Consider the following 19,424-nt stretch of genomic DNA (forward strand, 5'->3'; position numbering starts at 1 on the left):
TAAGATGGGACTTAAATGCTTCTACTGAGATAGCATCTCTAGCTGTTACCGGTAGAGCATTCTAGAGTACTGGAGCCCGAATAGTAAACGCTCTATAGCCCGCAGACTTTTTTTGGTCACTGGGAATCACTAATAAGCCGGAGTTCTTAGAACGCACATTTCTGGCCGGGACATATGGTACAATACAATCAGCAAGATAGGATGGACCTAAGTCGTTTAGTATTTTATACGTAAGTAGTAAAACCTTAACGTCACATTTTAAGTGCAGAGGAAGCCAGTGCAGGTGAGCCAGTATAGGCGTAATATGATCAAACTTGCTTGTTCTTGTCAAAAGTCTACCAGCCGCATTTTGTACCAAATGTAATCTTTTAATGCTTAATAATAACATAGGAAGACACGAAAATAACACGTTACAGTAATCGAGACGAGATGTACCGAACGCATGATTAATAATCTCAATGTGGGTGGTGGACAAAATTGGACAAATTTTAGCGATATTACGGAGATGAAAGAAGGTTGTTTTAGTAACACTCTTAATGTGTGACTCAAATGAGAGAGTTGGGTCGAAGATAATACCAAGATTCTTTACAGAGTCGCTTTGTGTAATTGTTTGGTTGTCAAATGTTAAGGTGGTATAATTAAATAGGTGTCGGTGTCTAGCAGGACTTATAGTGAACATTTTCGTTTTCTTAACGTTAAGATGCAAAATGTTGCTGGACATCCATTGTTTGATTTCATTTAGACACACCTCCAGGTGACTACAATCTGGCGTGTTGGTCAGCTCTAAGGGCATGTAGAGTTGGGTGTCATCAACATAAAAGTGAAAGCTAACACCATATTTGCGTATGATGTCACCTAGCAGCAGCATATTGATACGGAGGAGTGCATGGTCAAGAACCGAACCCTGTAGAACTTCTCACGTTATCTTAACATACTCCAAGGTCAGGTTGTTATGGAAAACGGACTAAAAACCTGTTAGTAAGTAAGAGTTAAGCCAAGAAAAGGCTAAGTCTGACATACCAACAGTGTTGGGTTAGTTACTGTATTTTATTTCAAAAGTAACTCAGTTACTAACTCAGTTACTTACACCAAAAAGTAATGCGTTACTGTGAAAAGTAACTATTTAGTTACTTCTTTTTTTCCCCTTTTTTTTAAGGCTCCCTTTTAGCCTTCATTTCAGTACTGTTATTGCACTGGAGAATAATACAATCTGTTGATCAACTTGACATGCATTTGCATCACTGAACTCAGAAAGCAATGTGGTCTACATACAACACACAAAGACAAAGATATGTTTCAAAGGGCCAATTTATTTCAGGCCAGAAAAAATTGACAAAACTATTTTAAATAGCTGCAACATAATGGCACTTTAACTTTAACTCTAAGTAGATAGGATCTTTGATCCGAGACACAACTTACATTTAACTAAAATGTTATTTTCTTTGTGCTCGACAAAAGAAAAGTATTGAGAATGTCTCCATGTTAAAAAACTCGACTTCTGGCTTCGCCATGATGTCTTGTTAGTTGTTATGAGAGTAGCGTATGTGTGTGTGTGTGTGTGTGTGTGTGTGGCCCTTTAAGATATGACAGCATGAGAGGTGAGTGACGTCAGTGAGTGAGTGGGCGAGAGAGGTGAGGGAACGGCGACAGTGAGTGCATGCAGGTGATCTAGCTTGGTGGATGGCTGCGTGCAATAAAGTCACAAAGTTGCAACAAACCGCCGGGCTCGTCATTAACCCTCAGCTGTAAAGACCCTCTTCCGGGTAAAGTGAAGGTTGTTAGACCCGAAATACGGCTCTGGAGGAACGTCTCCCCTGCGGGGAGGCGTGCTTTCTGTGGGTGGGGGAAAGCACGCCTCTTCTTTTCCACCGGAGCGCTCCAATAAAACACACTCAGATCTTCTGTTTCTAGCCGATACTACATAAAAATAACGTAAAATAACGCAGTAACGCATCATGCAGTAACGGTAACAGAGTTACTGTATATACAAAAATAACGCGTTAGATTACTAGTTACCGCCGAAACTAACGGCGCTACAGTAACGCGTTAGTAACGCGTTAGTCCCAACACTGCATACCAATACGTGTTTTGATACGTTCTAATAAAATGTTATGATCGACTGTATTGAAAGCAACGCTGAGATCAAGTAGCAGCAACATGTATGACATATCAGCATCCATAGTTGGTAACAGATCATTAATTTATTGCAAGGGTCGTCTCAGTAGAGTGATTTATCCTGAAACCGGATTGAAAGGGTTCACAGAGATGTTTCTGTTCATAGAAAGAGTGGTGGCGCCTTTACGGTTAGGGTGAAGGCCGTCCTTCCTCAGCAAGCCTGGTTTGCCACAGAAAGAGGGCCAATTATCAATAAACGTTAGTCTTTGTTCTCTACAAAAACTAGCCATCCACTTGTTAAGCGAGATTAATCTGCTGTACCTCTCATCATTGCCTCTTGCAGGCAGGGGGCCCGAGACAAGTACTTGATGCAGAGCCATCTTTCTGGCAAGATTACAAGTTTGAGCTATGTCTCTCTTTATAATCTCTGACTGTCTCATCCTAGTGTCATTGGAGCAGATGTGTACATCTATGTTCGCGTAGCTAGTGGCACTTAATTATTGCTGGTTTACTAAGCGGTATGTACCGGGTGATGGAGTCCCCTATCACTTAGGTGTGGTGTCCGATAGACTGGGGTGTGGAACTAGCTCAATGGCTAAAACTATTATGCGTCTCAACTGTTTCACCGTTGCTGGTAAGCCACTTAGGGCTGCTACAAACTGGGCTAGTCGTGGAGCCTAAAGTTACGAAATGACTCTGCTCTAACTGGCAGACACGGCCCTCTAGTAAAGCCAACCTATCCATGAGAAATATGCACAAAGAACATGAAGCCATACTCACCTTGTTTCGGACCGGGACTAGTTTACCTTCGCTAGCTTAGCAACTAGCTAGCTGATAGTGAGGGAGTCTAACTGATAGTGGGTGCTTTGTAAGTTCGATAAGACTACTAATGTTGTTGGGGAAGGATTAAAGAATTCTGTAAAATAATTAGAAGCACACATAGAAAGACAGCACTTAACTTTGAATGGTGAACTGTAGCAGCAGGCGCAAGTAGCAGCAACAGGGCAACCGGCCTTTGTTGTTACTTTCAACGAGTCGAGTGCTTGCTGTCTTCGAAGCACAGTAGCTTTGGACCAGGACCAGCATAGCTTAGCAGCTAGCTCTGAAAGTGCGGTTGTGAAACAGAGAGTGGGTGCTTTGTAAGTTCGATAAGACTACTTAATGTGTTGGAGAAGTAATAAAGAAAGCTGTAAAACAATTAGAAGCACTTAGCTTTTTGAGTGGCAACAATCGGTGGTGAGCAGACTAATTTATCTGCCAGTGATACACTATAAACAAAACTGTCCATTTTGAGGTGCCAGGTCTTTACTGTAAAATCAACAGATTTTAGTAACAGTGTACAAATAAGAATCCGATTCATTGGCCAAGTATGTTTAACACACAAAGAATTTGACTAGGTAGACTTGTTTAATACAAGAAACATGTTTTCTTTCATGTGTGTCAGACAAGGGAGTCGGTAGAAACACTCAGGAGAAGCTAGAAGCCACGAAAGTGGAAAAAGACAACTTACAAGAGAACCTGAAGAGTGTACAGAACGAGAAGAAGAACATGGTCGCCAATCATGAGCAGGTGCAAAAAAACTTGGACTACATGTCGAAAATGAAAACCAAAATGGAAACCAACAACAACCTACTGACTGCTGAAACCAACCAGCTGAAAGAGAGTAAAAGCCAGTTGCAGGCCAGCAACACTGCTCTAAACAACGAGCTGGAGCAGCTAAAGACCAGCAAGGAGCAGCTGCAGACTAATAACAACGCCTTGTCTACAGGCAATGACTTACTGCAGCAAAAGTATGATTCAGTGGTCAAGAGCAAAATGAGCCTACAGGCCAACTGTGACACGGTGACCAAAGAGAGGGACCTTTTGCAGAACAAATTCAATAACGCCACACGGTCCAAAGAGAAGCTGCAAATGAGTTACAACAGCCTGATAATTGATATTGAACACCTGCAGCAGCGGTACAACTCCTCCTCCAGTGAGAAAGACGACATCGCCAGCAGTCACCGAAATGTGACATTGGAAAAAGACAACTTGCAGGCCGCGTACTTGACACTCAGCAAAGCCGCAGACAAGCTGCTCGCCTCCTACAATTCCACCATTGAAGAGAAACGAGGACTTGAAAACTCGTTGAAAGATGCGTCAAAGGAGAGAGACCAGCAGAAGACCGTCATCACCAACCTGACTGCTGAGGTAGAACAGCTGAGGGCTACCATCACCGAACTGAACACAACTAAAGGTAAAAACCTAGTTAAGTTGTTTTACATGGGAAACATAAACATTGAAAACTACAACAAGAGCAGGCGCCTGCAGAGCAGTGCAGGTTCTGAATGGGAGGAAAGGAAAGGACTTATTTGAATTTGGCACAGATGCGCTCCTGGCTAGTTGTATGATCTCTAGTGGACCTTAAGTAGGCTTTAATAAGCCTTAGCTTGGACAACTTTTGTCCATGAAGAATGTGTGAGCTCATCCTCAGGCACAGGAGAAACCACAAATCTGTGTATGCATCTACGTGACGTATTAGCCCTTCTGCATGCACAGATTCATGTTTTTATTTGTATATGTACATATGTGTATATACGTTAGGTCAGGAAGAAACACAGAGGTTATTTCATCACTACAAGCCTGTTTCGCAGGTTTCCCTGCTCTTCAGGGGATTTTATTGAAGTGTCTGTGGTTGTTACATATATATAGGTTACTCAGAAGTCCCACAATGGCCACACCCCCATGTAATGCACCCTATATATATGTAACAACCCCAGACACTTCAATACAATCCCCTGAAGAGCAGGGAGACCTGCGAAACAGCCTTGTGGGGATGAAATAGCCTCTGTGTTTTGTCCTGACCTAACGTATATTCCGCTCTATATCTGTATTGAACACTGTATAATGGATAAACCACAGAAACCTTGACTATGTGTATAAATATATATTTTTTAACAACTTTTATATTATTCAACTGGCGGCAGGAATTAGACCATAAGTTCAGTTAAAAGACTTGTGGAACCAACATTTTTGCTGCAAATTACTAAAAACAGCAGAGTCCTCCTGTTTTATAGAGGAACTTGGACCACTGTTAACACATTGGCAGATCCTTGCATTGCCATTTTAACTTTCCTAGCTAACAAAGAACACTGGGGTCCAAACTTGTGATTTAGTACATAACTGAGGTGTTCCCTTTTTTGGCAGGTATACATTTTTTAGTAATGGGATTTATGTACGTAAGGCTTCCAAAACATTTGCACCCTCCACCTTGTGTTTCACTCGCACACAACCTCTGCAGTCGCAAATTGACATTTTCTCTATATAGAAATAAGTTATTAGCAGAGCAAACGTGCCTTCAGGACAAACAGTACAAATAGTCAAGCAGAGGGAATTCTACGAAACTGTTCTAGGATCCATATTTCTAGAAAGCTAAAGACCATGGGGCTGTATTTCTCCCTTCAATGTTTTTCTTAATTTGAGAACCAGCGTCCCCTGAGATGGAAATTTGTTTTGGTTTCCTAACCTGCTTTCTTAAGAGTACAAATTGCAGAGGAAAATATGCTACTTGAGCAATATACAAGTGTCCACACTGTAGTTAATGCTAGCCTTTGGTAGTGCAAAATGTCAATGCAAGGATCTGCCAATGTGTTTATGCTAGTCCAAGTTCGTCTACACAACAGGGACTTAAATTTGGCTACAAAATTCTGAGTCTCTCCAAAGTTTTGAACTGAACTGGAAAGCCGGTCTGGTGTCATTCTTAGTTCTGGTCTGGCACTTTGCTTTTCTTGCCTTCCATCAATAAAGATATATTTATTTTTTGCATAACAGGGATGTTTTTCCTGAAATGTGTAAGTCTAAACTAAAAATAATAAAGTAAAAGCAAATGTTCACTGTGGAGGATGTTGTTTCTCAGTAGGATAGATTTTTTTTTTCTTGTCTGAATTTGCTTTACATGGACAAAATGTTGGAGAGAAAATAAACTTTCCTGACTACGCCCAGAGAAATAATTAGGATCACACTGTCAAGAAAATAATAATTAACAGAATTGACACAAATACAAATAATGTACAGGATTTAATTATTCGTTAAAATGGTATTTAATACATGTTTTCATGTAAAAATGCTCAAATCAATTAACTTTTCCTTTTTTTTTCAGTTAAAACCTGTCCAAGTGGCTGGAAGAAGTTTGAGACAAACTGCTATTATAGTTCTACTTTTACCAAGAAGACATGGTACCTAAGCAGAAGCTACTGTCAAGGAAAAGGAGCTGACCTGGTAATCATAAACAGCAAAGACGAAATGGTAGGTTTGATCCTCTGATGTGTAACAGACTGTCTTTGTGTTTTATCAAGAAGCGCCACTAATCAAATAGTTTGTTCAGTATTTCGTGATATCAGAATCAGAATCAGAAATACTTTATTAATCCCCGAGGGGAAATTAATCGCATTGGGTTGAAAAAAATTGCGGGGATATATATATATATATATATATATATATATATATATATATATATATATATATATATATATATATATATATATATATATATATATATATATATATATAATATTCCAAGCGTGTTGATGTCACATTATCGATGGGAAAATGCATTTTTAGACAATATGATTTGACTAGGTGACACCGAGAGTAACAAGAGGTAGAACATGGATTAGAAAGGACAGATTGAAAAAAATACTATTAAAAAAAACAACTTTTTTTCTTTGTTTTTTTTTAACTTGGGACTTCCCGCAGGCCGGTCTTTGGACCAGGAGATACCAAAAAGCCAGGAGACACCAAAATGCATCAATTGAATTCATTTTAATCCGCCCCTTAAGTCATCCAGCACCTATACAATTATAAAAGAAAATTGCTGAATAGACAATTTGTCTAATGTTTTTTGTTTCTACCGTTAAAAATGTTGACACACGTCCGTCCATTTTCTGTGTTTGCAACGCAAGCAATGATCCTGCATCCGTGAGTAGAACTGTCAGTTTGCACGTCCTTCTGGCACTTGCTAAATAAAATGCTGAATACTACTTGCCAAAAGCTGATGAGTGTTGATAAATCACACTGCACATGCTAAATGATTATGTTTGTATTTTCTCCTCCCCGTATTGTGGGCGTTTTGACGATCAGCATATATTTTGCATATTAATGAAGACAGAGATGCAAAAATGGATTGCAAGCCTTGTTCTGTTCACTAAAAGGGAAAATGCACTTTTTTAGGAATTTTGCCTATCGTTCACAATCATTATGAGAGACAATAAGACAAAAGGTTTTTTTTTTCTCTTTGCAGTCTAACATATATAAATCGTCTCATTCTTGGTAGCTAGCAATGCAGCTAATAGGAGCAATCAATTCTAAAGCTAAATCCTTTCAAAAATCTGTCAATAATACTTTATTTATGTTCCGTAACCCATATATTAGCCCAAGCTGTAGCGACATTGTTATTGTAAGAGCGAACGCTGAGGTACTCTTTTTCTATCGTAGTAACACATCGGTGTGCTTCGGTATTAGCCGTAAGAGCTAACTACGGCAAGTGATACGCTAGCTTCGACAACATCGCGAAACGCGTTCGAGTTTGTATTGCACAATACTGTGATAGAACACCAATCTGTACTGATTGGAAAACATGAACAATCATATTACAGAATAAGTAAAGTATTAGCCCACATTTCATGTTTTGTTTTGCAAAGCCCGCTATACAGCGTATGTACTGTAGTTGTAATGACAGGCATGACGTGCTGCATGTATCATGATCGATATAAAGTGTGACTCATTCGATGGATGTCTGTCTGGTCCAGCTGGCCATGGACATTTATTTTTGATTTGGGGTAAGCACGCCATTTATGTCAAAATAGCTTGTCTCCAAATTCCACATTTTGCAGCTTCGAGTCGCTTTCACCTCACTCTATCGCCTTCTGTCTGCTCCAACCTTTCACCCTCTTCTTCGTGCTGTCTTCTATAGGCAGTAGTTCATCCTCCATATATTTAGCTTCAAAAAGATAACGTTGTGAATCCTCATTTGTCCAAAAATAGTCGTATTCCTTGTCTGTTACAAAGTCTGCCATAATTAGAACACACACACATGTGTTTGATTCCGGAAGTTGGAACACACATGTTGCCAGAAGTCAGACATGCGCTCGCTATGGAAACAAAAATCAATGCGCGGAATAAATAAATCCTGGAAATTATTAAAATGATCAAAATACGGTAACTATTGAACGTATTACATATTGTTATGAACGTGTCTGTTACTACATTATATATATACTTGCAGTGTGTATATAATACGTTGGAAAGTTTTGAAGTTGTCTTAGAGGGTTTGAAGGCTACAACGGTGACTCCCACTAGCCGCATCTTTCAAGCGTTTTTTATCGTCTTTAAAATCCTAAAAAGAAAAAAAATGTGTGGTCTTGTAATGATTGTGAACTCTAGGCAAACTTCCAAAAAAAGTGCAGTTACCCTCTAACAGACGCAATCCACTTTGCATACGTTTAGTAAATCAGCTCTGTGTCACGACCAGAACAGGACTCTGAACACAGATGCAGGATTTGAGAAACAGTTATTTATTCTCACAAGGGGAGGGGTCCAAAACGGGAGAAACAAAACAGGCTATCAAAACAGACCTAACCTGACCACTAAACTAACAAAAATATAAACAACTCAAAACGCTCTGGCTATGGAGGGAAAAAAGGGGCTAAGAACAAAAACTACCAAATATAACAAAAGGCGCTCCAACGGAGGTGATGCTTGGAAGCTAATCCTACCTGAGAAAACTTACAAACCAAAATATACTCCTGTGGATCCAAAAAGGTACACAAAACATGGCTATGGCTGAAGACAAGACTGTGGCAAAGAAACGCTGGAGGTTACGCGCAAAAAGATACGAAACACTCTGGCACAGGACGAGAGGAGGACGAGACATTTATACACATGAGGGAGAGTGACACAGGTGGGCACAATCAAGCAATCAGGAGAGACATCAGACCAGTGAAACAGGAGGAAAGGCAAGTGATCTGAAACGAGAGGGAGAGTTAACATTTCAAAATAAAACAGGAAATGACAAGACAACATGAAACCAGACGAAACCCAGACAAGACTTCACCCAGGTGTGACACTCTGCTGATCTACTAAACTATCAGACCTAATTCCTGTTTCTGTCTATGGCAATAAGCCTTCTGGGAAATTTGGTATATAAACATTTACTTCTTAGACGTAACCAATGATATTTCTTATTGTAACTTGTTAAACATGTCTGAAACAAGTCAATTATAACTAGGGATAGGCACCGAGTTCAGTACATTTTTGGCATGACCAAATCCTACTGGTCCTACCAGGCACAGATTCACGTGAAATCCAACGGTGCCATGTTATGGTATCTGGGTAGCGCGGGACGTCACGTCCAGTTGACTAGAGATGTACAGTAGAGATAAACAGTTAATATTACCGTTTTAAATTAAAATTATTTTAAAAAAACATGATTGATAACTGCACATTGATAAAATCACAGACTGACAGGTGCTACCAAGCTAGTTTTAAGGCTAACATAAAAACAAGAGACATAAACGTCTTTCCCCATTAAGAAACAACGTACATCCATCTAAACTTACAGCCGTGGTCAAAAGTTTACATACACTTGTAAAGAACATAATGTCATGGCTGTCTTGAGTTTCCAATAATTTCTACAGCTCTTATTTTTATGTGATTGAGTGATTGGAGCACATCCTTGTTGGTCACAAAAAACATTCATAAAGTTTGGTTCTTTTATGAATTTATCATGGGTCTACTGAAAATGTGACCAAATCTGCTGGGTCAAAAGTATACATACAGCAATGTTAATATTTGGTTACATGTCCCTTGGCAAGTTTCACTGTAATAAGGCGCTTTTGGTAGCCATCCACAAGCTTCTGACAAGCTTCTGGTAGAATTTTTGACCACTCCTCTTGACAAAATTGGTGCAGCTCAGCTAAATGTGTTGGTTTTCTGACATGGACTTGTTTCTTCAGCATTGTCCACACATTTAAGTCAGGACTTTGGTAAGGCCATTCTAAAACCTTAATTCTAGCCTGATTTAGCCATTCCTTTACCACTTTTGACGTGTGTTTGGGGTCATTGTCCTGTTGGAACACCCAACTGCACCCAAGACCCAACCTCCGGGCTGATGATTTTAGGTTGTCCTTAAGAATTTGGAGGTAATCCTCCTTTTTCATTGTCCCATTTACTCTCTGTAAAGCACCAGTACCATTGTCAGCAATACAGGCCCAGAGCATAATACTACCACCACCATGCTTTACGGTAGGCCTGGTGTTCCTGGGATTAAAGGCCTCACCTTTTCTCCTCCAAACATATTGCTAAGTATTGTGGCCAAACAACTAAATTTTTGTTTCATCTGAAATCACATGGACCTATATAAGACCTTCTGGAGGAAAGTTCTGTGGTCAGATGAAACAAAAATTGAGCTCTTTGGCCACAATACCCAACTATATGTTGGGTATTTTTAATTTGTCCTTAAGAATTAGGAGGTAATCCTCCTTTTTCATTGTCCCATTTACTCTCTGTAAAGCACCAGTACCATTGTCAGCAAAACAGGCCCAGAGCATTATACTACAACCACCATACTTTACGGTAGGAATTGTGTTCCTGGGATTAAAGGCCTCACCTTTTCTCCTCCAAACATATTGCTAAGTATTGTGGCCAAACAACTAAATTTGTGTTTCATCTGAAATCACATGGACCTATATAAGACCTTCTGGAGGAAAGTTCTGTGGTCAGATGAAACAAAAATTGAGCTCTTTGGCCACAATACCCAACAATATGTTGGGTGTTTTTAATTTGTTGGGTACATTTCCATTTGCAATGCTGACCAGAGGCAGCATTTACATGTTGGAGATGTTGAAGTGTGATGATAATCTCACATTGTCTCTCATTTACCAACAAAAAAAGCGCCATAGATGGCTCTTACAGTTCACAAATGCTGTTCACATTTGATGGTAAATGATATCAATGTTTAATGGACAAGTGCAAAACATACACGGAGAATGTCTGCAACTTGTGGACAACAGAGCAGACATCGGACAATAAGGAAGTGGTTGGTGTGTTTCTTTCTATGATTGAAATTATAAATACATTTATATTTTATTATTATTATTATTAGTTCTAATTAATTTGACAATGAGCTCTGATTATGTTTTTTTACTGCCATCTAATGTCTATTTTTAAGTCTGTGTCGTATAAAAAGAATAAAACATCAATATATTATTTGTTTTCCGATTATTTTTGAAACCCCATGATTTTTCGGTTAATGTTACAATGAATGCTTAAAACACTGACAGCAAATTCATAAAATCACAAGTTGATTTAATGTTAATGGTGAAATAAGTTTCAAAACATTTCAACTTTTGCCGCAACTTTCTGAAAAAGTTGCCACAAATTCCGGCATTTTAGACAATCACAAACAAAATCCTGGACAAACAATGCAACATAATTGGTTCTTGAACAGGATTCATTAAAAATAATTTAAAAAAGTTTGTATATTAAAGCAACTGTTCTCATGAGAAACAATGTAAATATGAATGGCGGGTTCCAGCCTTAACACAAGTCCATATTTTAGTAAAAGTTTGTACACGTTGAAAAAAATACAAAGTGCTATACAGTACTGTATATCAAACAAGCATAACAAGGGGGTGATGGATCAACTATCTTCATATTAACAAAGTCAAAAAACAGCAACAACTGAACTGTCCTCGTTATTCAACCGCCCTGCCGACACGCACACACACTGTCATTAGCCCTGTGGTGCGCTCAATTTGAAATCACAAAACTCCTTAACTTTAACAGCATTGATTAGAAATAAAAAATAAAATCAACTTTACCTAATATGGACTGAGCAAAATTAGAAAACAATTGTAAAAAGGCTAAAAAACCCTTGAAAAGCACACAAAGTAGCAGCAATATTTGCTACAATAGCACTCTTGTGAGCACTGGAGATCGATCAGCCCGCCCACTAGTTGAATAGATGTTCTGACAGGCACAGAATGAGTGGAATAAACGCTCGTACACAGAGACAATGGGCCCCATTCAGCAATAAGTTCCTAACTTTTCCTCTTATCTTTCTTCCTAAGTGATTTCCTAAGAGGAGTCCATTCAAATTCATGATGTGTTCATAAACGGCCAAATTGTTCACACCTGCTGTTCTTAAGTTGCTGAATGCCAAATGGTTAGCGCGTGCGTGTCTATCATAATTTGCATATAAACACGCCCTTATTTCCCCAATATGCAAATGTGAACACCCTTAATTCCGTAATTTGCATAGGTAAACGCCCTTAATTCCCCATATAAGGGCACAATTCCGGCGGAATGCCAAACGTCAAACACACGGAGAAAACACAAACAGATTACAGAAGAGAAATTCGTATTATTCCGCGGGGGAATACATAATGTCAAAGCGTAAGTTTAAGAAATGGGGGACTGCTGAGGTAGCCTAAAGCGTTCAAATAAATATTTGTCACTTCGGGCAAATAGGTCTACATTGTTGTGAAATATGCGCTCCCTCCCCAGGCCACGATCTGCGTTATCTTGCAGTAGCAACAAAAGCATTGCCATTGTGTGAGTTGAGTTGCAACATGATGTGAAAGGCCTGTTGGTCTTTTAAAGAGTCACCAATCACTAAATCAACGCCCCTGTAATTGATGATTGTGTGTGTGTATGTGTGTGTGTTTGTGTGTGTGTGTGTGTGTGTGTGTGTGTGTGTGTGTGTGTTTGTGTGTGTGTGTGTGTGTGTGTGTGTGTGTGTGTGTGTGTGCGCGCGCGTGCACGCACACTGTATTTTGAAATGTCTATATATTGCTCATTTTGCTATATGTCTGTCTGTTTTATCTATGTATCCATCTATCTATGCATCCATCCATCTATCTATCTATCTATCTATCTATCTATCTATCTATCTATCTATCTATCTATCTATCTATCTATCTATCTATCTATCTATATATATATATATATATATATATATATATATATATATATATATATATATATATATATATATATATGTATATATATATGTATCTATCTATCTATCTATCTATCTATCTATCTATCTATCTATCTATCTATCCATCTATCTATCTATCTATCTATCTATCTATCTATCTATCTATCTATCTATCTATCTATGAAATTAATTTAACATTAGACAATAGAAGTAAGGGAACTTGTCACACTTAAGAACAAATAGGCCACCCTAAAAGTGCTCCGGAACACTCGTAGATTTTGTTCTTACCTACGAACAGATCCCATCTAAGAAAACATTGGTGAATACAAACATCTCCTTAAAAACTTCGTAAGTGGGCCTAAGAACAAAATTTGTTCTTAAGAACGGTTGCTGAATGGGGCCCAATGTTCGTATACCAAAGCAGAAATGTATTCGGTCTGTGGTTCTTTATAGAAAAGTTAGTACAATGAGGGTTTTGTAAATTGAGGTTACACTGGATGCTGTATGTATTTTCCTGTCAACCGGCGTCCACTACAGCGGACATTTGTTCTTGTTTCTTTTGTCGATGTTCTGTGAACAAAATTAGCCATATTATGTAAAACACAATTGTTCAGTGCTGAGGACGCTGGTTCTGTGGAGAATACATAATTAGGTAACTCGACAAAGTTCAAATTAAGAAAGCAATAAACAAAGCCTGAAAATACATCTTGGACCGGTTGTATTTTCACATTCTGTCAATACACATTTTATGCACAATTAAAAAGTGCCGTCTTTTGGCAAGCTTCTCTCAAGTGTGGGCTGAAGTCTCATAAGATTTGCTGAACCCCCCTGACTGACGTCATTAATGATTTGGAGGACGTTCAAGGCATATTTTTATAAATAATATTTGGTTGAAATCCAAATTGCACCACTTTAACTTTGCAGGTTTAGGCTTTAACACTGTAGGAGCAGTGATGTCTGCATCTGGCCCAGCTATCGCATCATGTGGCCTATTTCCTTGTGTGTCTTCCTTTTAGAACACTAGTCATAATAATACATAACAATAGTACATTTAATTTACAGGGGTGATGTGTCTCAGGCCTGAATGTGCTCATGAAAAAAGGGAAGGGAGGATGAGGTCGCCTGTTGTCACACTTTTTTTTATACTTACTTTTGCGAGGGCTGTCTCAGTAGAGTGATTTGCCCTAAACATTTACTTAAAGGGTTCACAAAGATTGTTTGACGCTAAGAGCCTGATTTAGTAAAGGTTTGCGTGTGTTAAAACACGTGCAAACCTGACAGCACACGCAAAGCTGATCTACTAAACGCGTGCAAAGAGGATTGCGTCAGTTAAGTGAGCACAGGGGTCGTCGACCCGTGGCTCTGGAGCTCTTTAGCGCCGCCCTATTGGCTCCCTTGAGCTTTTAAAAAAATATTTGATAAAGGAAAAAGATGGGGAAATGGTATATGAAAAAAAGTAGTATATTTCACGTGTGGCTGCTCTTTGGGAAATCTCTTTAAACGCTAAAAAAAAAAGTCACCAGGAAAAAACATGGCGTTATCCTCCAAATGGCCTACAATAAAAGTATACATACAATTCTTTAATAACAACAGTAGTTCCCTCCAATCATGTTTCATTTAGACAATACCTTATTTATTAAGTTACTTTACACTGTGTTGCTGATGGTGATATACATTATCTCAAATAACTAAAGTATCAAAAGTGCATATATTTTGATTTGAGAATCAATATTATAGCATAATGGGGTATCGGCGGATCGCCTTCAGGAAGTGCTTAAAGGCCCACCTTAAAAATTAAGTCATGCCCCCACCTCAGAACCTTTGGGTGTGAAACCTGCATCCTAGTGCTCGCCACAATTAAAGTTAAAGTACCACTGATAGTCACACACACACTAGGTGTGGTGTAATTACCCTCTGCATTTGACCATCCCCTTGTTCAACCCCCTGGGAGGTGAGGGGAGCAGTGAGCAGCAGCGGTGGCCGCGCTCGGGAATCATTTTGGTGATTTAACGCCCAATTCCAACCCTTGATGTTGAGTGCCAAGCAGGGAGGTATGGGTCCCATTTTTTATAGTCTTTGGTATGTCTCTAACCACAAGGCCACTGAGCAGGCTAATAAATAATAAATAAATAAAATATATATTAATATATAATAATATTATAAAATAAATACAAACATTTCCACATGTGTTGCCTTTATTATAAGGCCTATATAAGGCTTTTTTTTTTTTTGCTGCTCCAGACAGATTTGTTTTTTTGGTCCAATTTCAACATTTTGGGTTGACGACCCCTGAGTGAGCAGAATAAGGGGTGCAATGTATGTTTCATTAATAAGCAAAATATATGCTTATCATCAAAACGCCCACAATACTGGGAGGAGAAGATGCAAATATGAATATTTAGCATGCGCAATGTCATTTATCAACACTCATCACTGTTTTACGAGCACTATTTGGCGTTTTATTTAGCAAGTGTCAGAAGGACGTGCAAGCTGACAGTTCCAGGATCAGTGCTTGCTTTGCAAAGACAGACAATGGACTGACAAGAACCCTTCGTCCTACATGTGTGTCAACATTTTGATGGATGGTCAAAAATACAATTATTGGAGATAACATCTGTGGAGGTCGTTCCCTACCCGTTCCCCTGATATCACGCCAGGAGTCAGTTGTGCCGTTTCACCAAGCCTTTAATCACCATGTGTTTCAATTTATCTTTTCAGTACAATCTTTTCAGATGTGTGTCTCTCTCTCCTCCCCTCTCCTCCGCTGGCCGCTCACTGTTAAAGACAACAGATGATCAGATTAACACGTACCACCTGCGAAATCTAATCAATCAATCAATCAATCAATGTTTATTTATATAGCCCTAAATCACAAGTGTCTCAAAGGGCTGTACAAGCCACAACGACATCCTCGGTGTCGAGTGGGTCTGACATAATATTGTGAAAGTCCAACACATCAGCGAAAGTCCAGTCCATGGTGGGGCCAGCGGGAACCATCCCGAGCGGAGACGGGTCAGCAGCGTAGAGATGTCCCCATCTGATGGACAGGCTAGCGGTCCACCCCGGAGCAGAGTAGAAAAGAAAAGAAAAGAAACGGCAGATCAACTGGTCTAAAAAGGGAGTCTATTTAAAGGCTAGAGTATACAAATGAGTTTTAAGATGAGACTTAAATGCTTCTACTGAGGTAGCATCTCTAACTTTTACCGGGAGGGCATTCCATAGTATTGGAGCCCGAATAGAAAACGCTCTATAGCCCGCAGACTTTTTTTGGGCTCTGGGAATCACTAATGAGCCGGAGTTCTTTGAATGCAGATTTCTTGTCGGGACATATGGTACAATACAATCGTCAAGATAGGCAGGAGCTTGACCGTGTAGTATTTTATACGTAAGTAGTAAAACCTTAAAGTCGCATCTTAGGTGCACAGGAAGCCAGTGCAAGTGAGCCAGTATAGGCGTAATATGATCAAACTTTCTTGTTTTTGTCAAAAGTCTAGCAGCCGCATTTTGTACCATCTGTAATCTTTTAATGCTAGACATAGGGAGGCCCGAAAATAATACGTTACAGTAATCGAGACGAGATGTAACGAACGCATGGATAATGATCTCAGCATCGCTTGTGGACAAAATGGAACGAATTTTAGCGATATTACGGAGATGAAAGAAGGCCGTTTTAGTAACACTCTTAATGTGTGACTCAAACGAGAGAGTTGGGTCGAAGATAATACCCAGATTCTTTACCGAGTCGCCTTGTTTAATTGTTTGGTTGTCAAATGTTAAGGTGGTATTATTAAATAGATGTTGGTGTTGAGCAGGACCGATAATCAGCATTTCCGTTTTCTTAGCGTTGAGTTGCAAAAAGTTAGCGGACATCCATTGTTTAATTTCATTAAGACACGCCTCCAGCTGACTACAATCCGGCGTGTTGGTCAGCTTTAGGGGCATGTAGAGTTGGGTGTCATCCGCATAACAGTGAAAGCTAACACCGTATTTGCGTATAATGTCACCTAGCGGCAGCATGTAAATACTAAAGAGTGCAGGGCCAAGAACTGAACCCTGGGGAACTCCGCACGTTACCTTAACATAGTCCGAGGTCACATTGTTATGGGAGACACACTGCATCCTGTCAGTAAGATAAGAGTTAAACCAAGACAAGGCTAAGTCTGACATCCCAATACGCGTTTTGATACGCTCTAATAAAATATTATGATCAACAGTATCGAAAGCGGCGCTAAGATCAAGAAGCAGCAACATAGATGAAGCATCAGAATCCATCGTTAGCAATAGATCATTAGTCATTTTTGCGAGGGCTGTCTCCGTAGAGTGATTTGCCCTGAAACCGGATTGAAAAGGTTCACAGAGATTGTTAGACGCTAAGTGTTCATTTAGCTGCTGTGCGACAATTTTTTCGAGAATTTTCGAGATAAACGGTAGGTGGGACACCGGCCGGTAGTTCACCATGAGGTCAGGATCGAGGTTAGGTCTTTTGAGTAGAGGATGAATAACCGCTTTTTTGAATGCTAGAGGAACAGTACCAGAGGAAAGTGATAGGTTTATAATATTTAACACTGATGGACCTAATAAAACAAAAAGCTCCTTGATAAGTTTCCCAGGAATTGGGTCAAGTAAACATGTTGTTTGTTTTGTCCCATTTACACATTTTAACAATTCCTCCAATGTTATTTCATCAAAGAGAGAGAAACTATTTTGGAGGGCAATGTCCGTCGTATATACCGTCGTATTTGTGTTAATAGAACCCAGTTGTAGCTGAGATGCATCCGAGCAGAGGCTGAACGGGCGTCCCAGCAGATAGTACCGGAGGGCACCGACCGCCCACCGGATGGCGAGGCACTCCCTTTCCACAGTGCTGTATCTGGCCTCCCTTTCCGATAACTTTCTGCTGATGTACAGGACCGGGTGGTCGGTGCCCCCCCGCTGCTGGGATAAAACGGCTCCCAGTCCTCTGCCCGACGCGTCCGCCTGCAAACAAAATGGGATAGAAAAATCAGGCATGCGCAGTACCGGCTCCTCGCAAAGTGCTTTCCTCACCTTCTCGAATGCCTGCTGGCACTGCCCCGTCCACTGGACCAGATCTGGAGCACCTTTTCGGGTGAGGTCAGTTAGTGGGCTGGTCAGGTCCGCAAACCGAGGAATGAACCTCCGGTAGTAGCCCACCAACCCTAAAAACTGCCTCACCTCCTTTTTCGTCTTCGGGGTCGGGCAGGCCGCAACTGCTGCGGTTTTTTCTACCTGAGGCCGCACCTGACCTTCCCCCAAGTGGTACCCCAGATACTGTACCTCCCTCCGGCCAACCGCGCACTTCGCCGGGTTGGCGGTGAGCCCCGCCCGCCTCAGGGACTCGAGCACCGCCCCCACCCTCTGCACATGCTCCGCCCAGCTGGTCCCCTGGATGATGACGTCATCCAGATAGGCTGCAGCATATGCAGCGTGGGGCCGCAGCACCCGGTCCATGAGTCTCTGAAATGTGGCGGGCGCACCGAACAAGCCGAACGGAAGGGTCACGAATTGGTATAAACCTTCCGGAGTGGAGAATGCCGTTTTTTCCTTAGACTCTGGAGACAAGGGAATTTGCCAGTAGCCCTTAGTCAAATCCAGTGTCGTAAAAAACAGAGCAGTGCCCAACCGGTCCAGGAGCTCGTCGACCCGGGGCATTGGATAGGCGTCAAAACGTGACACATCATTTACCTTGCGGTAATCCACACAGAACCGCACAGACCCATCTTTCCTCCCCACCAGAACTATGGGGCTGCACCACGCACTGTGTGACTCTTCTATCACTCCCAATTCCAGCATGGCTTTCTTTCCGAACTACTTTGCGCTTGTGTTCGGGCAGCCTGTAGGGCCGAGACCTCACCGTCACGCCTGGGCTGGTCTCTATGTGATGCTGGGTGAGAGTCGTGCGGCCTGGCAGGGGGGAGAACACGTCAGCAAAATGCTGCTGCAATTTGGCCACATCTGCTTTCTGTGACGGCGTCAGATGATTATCACAGCGGAGAGGAAAGGGCCGGGGGGAGGGGGGAACCTCCGGCCCCAGCTCCTCGCCCTCCGCTATCACCGTCACCATGGAGACAGGCTCCGCTTCCCTCCAACCTTTTAGTAGGTTGAGGTTGTATATTTGTGTTGCCCCACCCCGGTCAGACCGCCTGACCTCGTAATCCACGTCACCTACTCGTCGTGTGACCACAAAGGGTCCCTGCCACCTGGCGAGTAATTTGGAGCTGGATGTTGGGAGTAATATAAGTACTTTCTCTCCCGGTGAAAATTGTCTGAGTTTCGTCCCCTTGTTACACAGGCGCTGCTGACGTTCTTGGGC

At 40.9% G+C, this 19,424-nt stretch overlaps 1 protein-coding gene across 1 annotated transcript in view; it reads left to right on the plus strand.

The window, feature by feature from the left end:
* LOC133633934 (C-type lectin domain family 4 member G-like) overlaps positions 1 to 19,424 on the plus strand; it is a 42,009-nt gene that overhangs the window by 13,266 nt on the left and 9,319 nt on the right. The window contains exons 4-5 of the mRNA XM_062026764.1: positions 3,560 to 4,351; positions 6,254 to 6,399. Coding sequence (XP_061882748.1) covers positions 3,560 to 4,351; positions 6,254 to 6,399 — 938 coding nt within the window. The remainder of the gene's footprint in view (positions 1 to 3,559; positions 4,352 to 6,253; positions 6,400 to 19,424) is intronic.

Source organism: Entelurus aequoreus, linkage group LG18 (assembly GCF_033978785.1).
Source record: "Entelurus aequoreus isolate RoL-2023_Sb linkage group LG18, RoL_Eaeq_v1.1, whole genome shotgun sequence".
NCBI classification, from domain to species: Eukaryota; Metazoa; Chordata; class Actinopteri; order Syngnathiformes; family Syngnathidae; genus Entelurus; species Entelurus aequoreus.